The sequence below is a fragment of the Pteropus alecto genome, unplaced genomic scaffold (genome assembly GCF_000325575.1).
Source record: "Pteropus alecto unplaced genomic scaffold, ASM32557v1 scaffold17, whole genome shotgun sequence".
Classification (NCBI taxonomy): Eukaryota; Metazoa; Chordata; class Mammalia; order Chiroptera; family Pteropodidae; genus Pteropus; species Pteropus alecto.
In genome coordinates, this window is record NW_006440645.1 from 11,222 (window position 1) to 22,664 (window position 11,443).

The window sequence follows — 11,443 nt, forward strand, 5'->3', positions numbered from 1 at the left end:
GCCCCCCGGCCTGCGTTTGGGGCAGCTGCTCCCTCCTCGGGTCCCTCCGAGCCCACCCGGCGTCCCACAGGTGTGGGTGGGTCTCCCTGGGCGGCGACCGCGTCTGAACCGTGCGTGGGGGCGCGGGCTCCAGTGATGTCGTGACAGGGACTCTCCCAGAGCTCGGTCTTCACAGGAACACAGTAAGATCTAAATTTCATTTTAAAAGTGAAAAAGCAAGGAATTTGCTTTCAGTTCGTACCAAAGGTAAAGAAGTGTCAAAGGCAGCAAAAAAAGAGAAGTCTAATGATTTCTGAAACTCTCCGAATTTGTTTTCACTGAAGTGTGATAATAGGCATTATAATAACGCATCGAATATTTTCAAGATTAGGCAAGAAATTTAATTATTTGTGGGATGAATTTTCATCAGCAAATACAGTAATTAGGCCTTCATAAATACCCAAGATAAGCCAACCTTCAGAGTCACATCAAGGAACGGGAATTTAATGATTATTTATTTGCCTTTACTGCAGCCTGTACTGTTGGGACAGTCACTTGATACCTACCTCCTCTCATTATCCAACATCTGTGCTTTTTGTCACATTTCACAAACTCCAGTATCATCAGTAAAGACACTAATAGCCATGGTAAATACTTTTAGTATTTCAACATTTTATTTAGGAAACAAATAACAATGTGTGATATATAAAAATTATGTCTTGGCGTTAGGTTTGCTCACCACGTCAAGTGTAATTTTTCATCCTTGTGACAGTATAAGAGATTGTGACAAGGGAATCGCTGGGAGGTAGGAGAGTTTCCTGATTTGCTTCCTGGTGGTTTTTTTCCAGTTATCTGTATCATGGCTCAGTAGCCAAAGGCTGAGTTTCCTCTTTAGTTGTCAACTGCAAAAGTGAAGAAAACAGGCAACAGGAACTTCCCTGGCCATGGGGCGTGGGGGTTGTGTTTGAGGTTCCAAAGATGTCATATAATTGTAGAAGAGCACACAAAGTACTTTGTTTGAGCTTCCAGAGATTTTACATCATCAGTAGTTCTGGCCTTAACAAAATTGCTTATGGTACAAAGAAACAGGAGGAAATGGAAAAAGAATGAAACATATATCTTCGGAAACAGGTGCACTTTACAGATCTCCTTTCATTGCGTGTCATGGAAATTCATTTTCCTGTACTCCTGTGAAAACACTTTTATCACATTTATTTACATACACAATAATTGAAAATTACACCTGAGATATGCATTTCTTTAGTGCTGATACACATCAGCACTAAAGAAGAACTTCTTATCAAGAAGCCAAAAATAAACAAAAAATAGATGCGACCCAACCCGTTGGTGTAAGCGAGCTTTTGTGTAAGTCCTTTCTTGGCAATATCAACACAAATTCTTGTGTTTCTAGCTTTTTTCCAAGCCCTAAAAATGAAATTAAAATTTTTTATGCACTGTCTTGCAACGATGTTAGAGATAACTACAGATGTAAAGATAGTTGAGGGAGAGGTAAATGAAATTACAACTATAAAACATATCCTAAGGAATGGTTTTATTTAGTTTTTCTTTTGGGGGATGGTGTGTGTTTGTTTTGTTGTTTTAAGGACCCACAGACTCCGAATTAAAAATGGAATATTTTTGAAAACTTGGCTTGTAAACTAGTTATTAAAAACTTAAAATGAACTTTTCAGTAGAAACAATGATATAAACAGAAAGAGAAACAAAAGTAATTAACTGAGAATGAGGCAGAGGCCGTCTTCCTGCTGTCCCATGCGCTCGGCGCACTCCCTCGGCCTTCCAGAGTCTTGGGCCTGAGAGAGACTTGGTGGCGAGGGCCGCATGGGCTCCTTTGAATGCAGTAGCTCCACAGGCACCTGACTTTGGCTCCGCTGATTTTTGTCAGTGGTAGTGACCGCTACTATTCTGTATTAAATCCCTTTCTGTTTATATTTCCTACGCAGAGTTTTGCCCTTACCTGATACTGTGACAAAGAGGGTTTCTTCCCCAGGCTAAAGGCTCCTCCACGTGCACCCTCTCCTTCACTCATGTTTCCTTCCACTCCCGTCTGACAGGCTCATGCCCTGCCCTCAGCCTGGAAGGCTCTTCTTACATCAGCTGTGACTGTACAGAACCTGCCTTTGGCTCATTGTTATAGTGATACCAGATCAAAGTGTATCTGTATTTTGGTATTTATTTTACACAATACTGAAACACTGGTATTTACACAGTTGTTTTCTTCATAAGAGAGATTATCTACATTAGGATTGCTCAGCATGTGGAAGCACCTAATTTTACAATTGTCTTTAGATGCTACTCTGCTGAGAGAACACTAAGGTTCCTCCGACCTTTTGGTCTGAGTCTTTCCAGTTAGATTGATTGATAAATGAGTGCAGTTAAAATCAAGTACCCTAAGAAAGGAGGACTGGAAGGAATGGACCACGACCTCCAGATGAAGGGACTGTGTCAAGTTTGAAGTAGGAGTTGGGCCTCTAAGACAAACAAGGGGTAAAGGGCAGAAGCCTAAGGAACAGAGAGACAGGGCACAGCTGCCCTACGTGTGTGTTAGTCATGCTCGTGCCTGAATGCCAGGCGGCCTGCCATAAGAGAGTCTGCCCTTCTGCAGAGCTGGCCTTAACAGCTCTAGCCTTTTGTCACCTGTCTGTATGTGGGTGGCATCCACCTAGATGCAGCAGTCTTGAGACGGCCCTGCTTACCGAGAGCATACAGAGGTCCCCTTATCCTTGGACTGACTTTAGAATCATTATCTTCAGCTTTAAGGTCTTTCTTTATGATTATAAAGGTAATGTGTACTTTGGAAAATGTAGCAATATAGAAAGGCCTAAACAAGAAAACAAATGCACGTGGAATCCCACTTCAAGTAATATATTGTTTAAAAATATCAAACCCTTGTTAGTACTACGCTCATATCTACGGGTGTGTGTTGTATGCGTATATACACACATGTATTTTAACATGTTTCAAGGTAATATTTGAATTTGATATCTATTTAACATGTGGTGTCATTTCCCAAGTTATCAAAAATTCTTTGTAAAAATTATTTTTAGGGCAGCCTCATAGTCCATTCCTCTAATATAGCACATTTAAGTTGCTTTAAATTTTCTTTTATAGCTAATGCTGTAATGAAAATCTTTGCCTGCAGATCCTCACAGTTCTGCCTTGGAACAGATTCCTAGAAGTAGAAGAAGTAGGTCAATGCGTCAAACTCTTTGAAATCTCTTGAAACATCTTTGAAATCTCTACATCACCCACAGACCTAAGGGTGCGCCAGTGTGCACTTTCAGCATGGGTGTGTAAGGGTGCCATTTGAAACCGTCATACCAGCAATAAACAGGATCAGTTATAGATTAATCTTTGTCAATTTAGTAGGCAAAAATTACCTTATCGATGTAAGATAATGCTGGAAGTTTTCCTAAACCATTCATATATGTATTGGACATTTGTACTGCTTTTCAAATCACAGTCTTTGACCATTTTTTCTGACATTATCATCAGATATTTATCCTTCTTTCATGTTGATTATGGATATTTTCCCTGCTTTCTATTTACTTTACAGTTTTGTTTATGATGTTTTTGATTTAGAAATACTTTAAATTTTTATAAGCCAAAGGAATTGTTTTGGTGATTTTATACACCCATATTACACACGCACACAGAAATCTCTATATTTTTGTTGACAACATTCTTTCCGATCCTACAGTGAGTGAACTATCCACCAATATTTTCAATATGTGTTTATGGGTTTATTTGTTTTCACCCTATGTATCTAATCTCTTTAGAAAGACTTTATTATGTGGGTTACGGAGCTAATCTTTTTTTCCCCTAATCATTGACCACTTTCCTCCTGGCTTTACAACCCTCTGTAGTAGTTATACATAATAAAGACTTTATTAACTTATATTGTTGTTGGTATTGTGAAAGGGAACTGTTTCCCCCACGTCGTGTTTTTGCTGTTGGTTTCTAGTTATTGGTTCTTATATATTTAGTTTTTAAGTAGCTACCTTTCTGAGTTCTTGTATTAATGCTAATACTCATAAATACAAGTATCTCTCAGATCGGATTCTTTTGCATTTTTTATATAATCATCCAGTCTATGTAGGAGGTTGATTCTGCTTCCTTTCAAATGGTGATGCTTCATTTCTATTTCTTGCCTTCTATAGCACCTGGGACTTTCAGGTCAATGCCAGTATAGATATTCAAGTAAATATATTTAATAGAGGAACCTCTGTAAACAGCATTGACTAAAATGTGTTCCACAGGATTCTCTGTTTAAAAAAATGGCAGTAGAGGAAAGTCTTATGCTTCCTCTTTGATCTAGCATTAAAAATATGATTAACAGTACAGCTTCTAGATCTAGAATACGTAATTGAATCCTAACTCTACTACTTACTAACTGTAACTTGAGACAATAACTACCCTCTCAGGCTTCAGTTTCTTCAACCGTATAAAGGGAATCGACCTCATAGGATTATTAGATTACATGAGTCAATAATATACATAAGTGCTTATGATTAGCATGTAAGTGTTAGCTTTGGGGCCTAATGTCCAAGCAGAACCCTAACTGAAAACTAATCTGAGAAATGTCTTTCTTAGGTTTTCCAGACTTTGCAGTGAGACAGTCAGCCCGGAGTAGAATGGAGCAAGCTGTGCTCCTCAGCTTTGTTTAAGGCACATGCCTGTCGTCTCTTGTTAAACGGTCTGGGGTGAGGACTGAGATCTCGCATCTCTAATAAGCTTCCACGTGATGCTGATGCCATGCCCGTGGGCCACACTCTGAGTGGCAAGGTGGTAGAGGATAAATAAGCCAGTCGGTAGTATTCACCATACTCGCCCTTCGGCATACTATCAGTAATGATAAATGTGTATATCATTTATCATAAATATATATATCTCATATGTATATGTATACATATATACATATACATATGAAATGATAGATGTATATGTGGAAGTTATTTAACTATTCTCCAAGAAGGGTATACTTGAACTTCTGGTAAGATATGAGAAGCCGACAGCTGTTCCCCAGGCCAAGTGATTTGCACTAGTTCCTACAACTAACGAGAACTAGAGCAGACCGGAACCCAGGTGTCCTAACTCCAAAGCCATTGTTTTTTCATGTATACAAAGAGCCCGCCCACATGACAGAGAACAGCCTCTGACAAAGCTGCTGCCCTCCTTCAGATTCTGTAGTTCAAAGCTAGATACTTGTTTTTGCCCACTTCCGTTCACATCTTTTAAAAGCAGTTTACAAGCAATGCTGTAAAAGTGCCTTGAGTCTAAATGAAGTCAGACATGAACTCCATCTCATCTTATTCCCAAGAATGAGCAACGCAGGGAATAATTTTGCATATAAAAGGCATCTTTCGTTTTTTTTTGTTGTTGTTGTTTTTTACTGTTATTCAGAGTGTGGAACCTATACATAAGTATTTCTTTGGGGGGGCAGTTTTGCAATGTCTGGAAACATCTTGATTGTTAAGATTAGGGGGGGTGCCCCTGGCATTAATAGAAACAGTCCAGGGATGCTGCTAAGCTTCCTGTGATGCAAAGAACAGCGCCCTACAACAAAGCATTATCTAGCCCAAAATGTCACGAGTGCTGAAATACAGAAACCCTGCTCAAGTGTATAGAGGTTCTAGAGTTTTGAGTTGTCAAGAATGATTCTCTGCTGATAAATAGTCCAATGGACGGGTGAACGTTGCTTATCTTCTGGAAGCCTGCGTTCCAGACGGGCAGCCTCTCCCAGCTGATCTCACGTCTCTCCCGGCAGCTCTCAGTGCGGCCCGCCCGCTCCGCTCATTCTCCCCTTCTGCGTCCTGCCCGCGAGCCAGCCTCTCTCCTTAAGGAGCGTCCCGTTCTCACTGTCTCCCGTTCTTCCCCACCCGTCTCAGTGCCTCGCTCTTTCGCTTTATTAGCCTCCTCATCCTAAGTATTTAGTCCCTCAGAGACCCAGCTTACTCATCGTAATGGGTATAACGCTCCCACTTCTTAAAGTCCTCGCGAGGATTCAGCGACATGTTCTATACAAAAGGCGTGGCAGGCCGCGGGCTCGGTGAACGTCAGCGCCGTTTCTCCCGCTCCTTCCTCCAACTCTCTCCTGTTCCCCTTCTTACTCTTCTCAACTAACCACACCACAGAACTGCATTTTCAGTGCATGTGTCAGATCGCCGCAATAAATGCTGTTTCCTTAGTGCATAAAGTGTTAAGATTTCCTAAGTATGTTTCTCTAAAAAAAACATCACCCACAGACCTAAGCCTTGGTGCTTTTTCTGTCGATCACCGTGGGTTTGCTGTTGTCATTGTGGGATGCTGACCCTCGGAAGAAGAGAGGAGGGCCACTCTCCTCTGCACAGCTACCCGCCGTCCTGGTCCAGAGCAGCGGTAACGTGACAGGGAAGGCAAACGAAAAGTGCTGTGACAGGAACCGAGCCCCTGGAGGCCCGAGCAGGCGCCCTGAGGCGCTGGCCGCTCTGCCTTCAGTTTCTGCCTTCAGTTTCTGCCTTACGCATGTGCACGCCGTCTTGTCTGGCAGGAGCAGCCACAGGTCTTCAAGCCCTGAAGGGTCCCTAGCAGTCACGCTTCGCTTCATTTGGTGGGTTGTGCGCGTGCGCGTGCGCACGCATGTGCACTTAAGGGAGTTGACATGCCGAAGAGTAGTTTTATTTGAGCAGAGAAACTGAATTTCCAATTAACTTGATTACAAAGATTCCTTCCACCTTCCGACCTAATTTTTCCACCCATACCTAGTATTTTCCCCCATTTAAACTCACTGGCAGCTGTGCCTTACCTTGGCATAGGAAAAGGAAATGATTGCCTGTTTCCTATGGCAACAGCTACAGCTTATCAGTTCTATGAGAGCGTGGTGCCAATGTTCTCAATATTATGGAAAACGAAAGAAAACTGTTAATATTTAACATCCAAACACAGCGTTAGGAAAATTAAATTTCGATTCGTGATTTTTAGTATATATATTTTTTGATACAATGTTTTTTAACATCTATGTTTGAGATTTTTTTCTGTTCCCTCTTCCTATTAATTAGAGAAAACTGATTTATAAAAATCTTTTGTCCTCTTGATCAAAATTTTACTTGGACATGTGCAGACCATCTACAGAGGCAGAGAATTTAAGTTCGATTTCTCATGACCCGCAGATTTCATGAGTCTGAATGATTTCAGAATTCCTTATCCATGGTTTTCAGAGGCGATAACATAAAACGGAAACTATTGTCACTGCCAGGTTGAGACTCGAGGAAGAAAGTCATTTTTAACGATGGTTGTTTGATTGTGCCTACTTTCCATGGACAAGCTATTCCATCTTGTGATAGCATACTGCACATATAATGTTATCAGTAATGTCACTACACACTCCATTAAAAAAAAATGTAGGTTTTAGGGAAAGTAGAAAATGTAGAAATTTTTTAACCTGCAGCTTGATTTAATCACATTCTTTTCTTTATGACCTGGTACTATTCACCGTTAATCCATTGCACAGCCCTTCTCTTAACAATTTTCTCATGACAAACTATTTTCTTCCCCTAAAATAGATAACTCTTTTAATATTTTTGATAGATATGGCTGAAATGGTATATATTTTTGAATACTTATCCGTTTGAATATTTGTTAGCAAATATGGTTTTAAACATCAAATCCTATTGGTTCAATTGGAAATGAATACAAATTTTAGTATTTTGAGTTTGATTGCAAAGGTTAGTTAAAGAACTAGCTGATATTCTCATTGATTTTTTCCCATCCCCTCAAAAATATTTTCCCCTTTATTTGTTCGGTGCATTTTAGTGGAAGATAAGTATGAGTGGGTGCCACGACTTTGCTTTAATTATAGATCACATATAAGCATGAAAATAAATAAATCATATAATCTATAATGCTAAAGTTAGGTGGAGCTTTTTCCAGCTGGTAAATTTTTATATTTAACATATCTTGTACATTTTATAGGAAATGAAACTGCAGCTACATTGAGTATCCAATGAGCAGGAGAACATGTCCATCCAGCCTCTCGAGAAGTAAAGGAAATACCAGTTAAAACTGTCAGGAATGATTTTTCACCTATCGAATCGTTAAAGATTAAGGAGATGCATAGTGTGGGCTTAGCGGGACAGTGTATGAGATAAGGGTACACTAAAGTTAGTATAAACCAGGGTGGGAGACAGGGCGTCAGACCTCATGAGTAGATGCCGTTACTGCCCCCGCTTTAGAGGTATGAAAACTACAGCAAAGGCGGGTTAAGTGACATGGAAAGTCTCACAGTAAATTGCAGAATTGAGATTCAAACTCATGCTTAAAGGTAGAGCTCGCTCTTAACCACCAAGCTGGTGTTGGGCCATGAAATCAATTTAGTGGAGTGTGCTCGGGATAAAATAGGATGGGGTAGAAACAGAGTGCATCACACACTGTTGTGAGTGTCACTTCACAGAATTTTACATGTTCCGGATCAAGAAATGCATCTCTTATTGTGGACCTCGGTCCGGATCGTTGCGCGAGCCCAGCCAGCTCTGCCCGGACTCCCTTCCCCGCTCCCCGCTCAGCAGAGCTTCGTGTGTCACCCGTCAGCCGTCCCAGCTCTGCCTGCTCCGTAGAAAGAGCCTCCAACCCACCCCATCTTCCTCTCTCCCACCACTGTCTTCTGTGTTTGTCACAGCTCTCGTACTATTCGCAATTACCGTATTCATCTGTTCCCGTGTTTATTCTTTGCAACTTCCCGCTCCCCCCTTCATGCACTCACACTAAACCGTAGTCTCTGTGAGAGCAGAGATGACATTATATGGCAAATGCTTCAGGCACTCATTTTGGCATCTCCGAGGTCATATAGATAGAGCATGTAAAAACTTGTATCCAAAACAACGCTGCTGGTAAAAACTCGATTGATATTTTGCTGAAGCAGTGTGGCTTCCCGGGGTGAACTATCATGACAAAAATTAGTTTCGAAGACAGAGGACCTTGTGTTTCATAGGAACGTACTCATTTTTCAGAAGCAACCGCAGAGAAGCTAGTAGTGGTAGTTGTACATTGAGCTAAAGAGCCCTGTAAGGCTTTTGTAAGAATTTAGGCAAGGAGCGTATTCCTTTATATGGTGCATTTCAAAACCACCACAATATCAAGAAAGTGAAAGACTAACAAACAGGATCTTAGAATACTAACTTAAATTACTTAGAATGTAATTGGTCTAAATTTGCAATTTTGTTTTTATTTTCTTTTGAGCTGAACATAGGAAACCTAGTAAATGAAGCCCAGAGCTAACATACGTTAAAATTCAGATTAGCCATTTCTACAATGGCAATGTTAAAAGATAATTTTCAAAAAGAGGTAAAATTATAGCACTCATTAAATATAAAACGGACACATTTTATATTTAGTAAGGATTTTATTTAACTCATCGTCAATGAGGAAACCAGGCAAATGTTAAAACTGATTCAAAGGAGAAATGAAAGAAATAAAAATGAATATGGAGAAAAGATGTGTTGAAATTAACTTAAAAATGGACATGAAACAAACTGGCTTTTTCCACAGTCAAGGGGAGGGCATAGTTGAACCTCCACTGCACCAGAATGTGTGCTGTCTATAGTTAAGAATTATTTTGCATTGCTATCAGTTATCCGTAATTTACAGACCTATGAAATAGCTCAAAAGCCTTGAAGGCTAAACAATATTCTAAACCAAGTTTCATTTTCCAAGGAGTTACTCCATGATTTTTTTTTTTTTTTGGCTTATTCTTAATTTCCTTATAATAATAAAGAAATTTCTAAAATTTGCTACAGAATAATTCGTAGATGATCTCTCCCTTTACAATGCCTCGTGCTGCTACAAAATATTGATTGTATTCTAATATTCTTTCGTGGGAATATTGTATACATTCAATATACCTGTGCAAATGCAGGATTTACTTATAAATGTGGCTAGGGAGCAAGGCTGTGGGGTAGGGTGGCTGTTTAAACCAGGTGTTCAGAGGGGCTCTCCGAGGCGCCCTCAGGTTAGAGACCAAAACGAAGTGAGGACTGACTTAGGCGTCCCCCACCACCCCCCGATCCCGGCCTTGAGTCCCCCAGGAGGGGAGCCGCCTTCGAGACTCCTTAGAGACTGTGGTAACGTATCTTCTCAGCCTCTAATCTCAGTTCTTTTTCACTCATTCCCCCTTCCAGTTCTGTTTTGTTTTTTTTTCATTTGTTCCTACTGTAAGCAAATTCAAATCCTTTTTAGAAAAATGAGAGGAAAACAAATTATAGACTTACTTCAGTTAGCAAGTTGCATCTTTTAAAAGGTGCAATTACACGAAACTCTTAAGGAGTATTGTATAATCACGCCTTATGATGGATTTGTTTAGATAGCTTGCTTTCTTTGTAATACCTGTTACAGTTTCTTTGCACTAAGGCATTCAGAGATTTTCAGCACAGTTCATCAGAAAGAGCTCAGATTTTATAGGCAGAAGATTCCGCGTTCAGATTCTGCCTGGTCATCAGATTCTGGGGAAGCCACTTGACCCCTAGAGTCTAACCTTACCCACTTTATGGCGTTTTGTGAGGAGCAGATGTTTGGAATATGTGTTTAATAGGTTTATTGAACAGATAGCTAAAAAGCGAGGAAAGATGGGGGATTCCATTTAAAAATGTGGAAAATCAAATGAAAACAACAGGGATTTTTCTTTCTGAAGAGGTTAAAAATATTTCCCTAATAATATTCTCTTGGCCAACGTGTGATTTAGAAGGTGAGAGTCTTCAGCACGTAAACCACGCAAGCAGAGACTGCAGAGAAAGGAGAGGCGGCCCAGGCTTCCAGCACACAGGGCAGTGATGCCCCACCAGCGACCCAGGAGGATGGGGGGTGGGCACATGTGGAGTGACGTGCAGGCTCCTTGCTTGCACTTCTGGGGTGTGCCATTCCCTGACGAAGGGGACCCTGGAAGAAGACCAAGTTTGGGTCAGATGATTATGAGCTTGGTACAGGACGTGCTTGACGGAGACTAGAGGAAGAGCAGAGGAGGGAGGGAGGTGTGCCAGGCAGAGGAGACAGCACATGCAGCCTGCGGCGGGCGGAGCTGGGGGCCTGTTCACCAAGTCGACGACCTGCGGCTGAAACAGAAAGGCGGGGAGGCAGATGACAGGATGAGGGACCCAGTTACAAGCCAGACCTAGCAGCACCTCATGGATGGCATTAAAACTTTTGGCCTTGATCCTGAAAGCGCGGTGGAGGCGGAGTGATTGGACTTGTCATTTGGAAGGCTCACTGTGGCTGCAGTGTGGTCAGGAGCTTCTGGGGAGCTAAGGGACGGGCGCAGGAACACTTAGGAAACTTCTGGAACAGCCAAGGCAAGAGACGTTGTTAGATGGTTCTGGGCTTAGGGCAGGGGACGTAAATACTTAGCAGGTGAAATGAAGCGGACGGTGCCGAGCCGGAGAGGGGGGTGTCAGGGCCCCCGCTCCGGCCCCGGGCCCACGGC

General features: G+C 41.5%; 1 protein-coding gene across 2 annotated transcripts in view; it reads left to right on the plus strand.

The window, feature by feature from the left end:
- Window positions 1-20: 20 nt before the first annotated feature.
- FAM241A (family with sequence similarity 241 member A) overlaps window positions 21-11,443 on the plus strand; it is a 16,583-nt gene continuing 5,160 nt past the window's right edge. Inside the window, exon 1 of one of the 2 annotated variants that reach the window (XR_003048069.1) lies at window positions 21-182. Coding sequence is in view for 1 of the 2 variants with exons in the window: in XM_006917773.3 (XP_006917835.2) it covers window positions 486-626 (141 nt within the window). In the remaining variant the exon portion in view is untranslated. Of the gene's footprint in view, window positions 183-288; window positions 627-11,443 lie in introns of those variants that run through there. The other variant, XM_006917773.3, reaches the window with a different exon arrangement.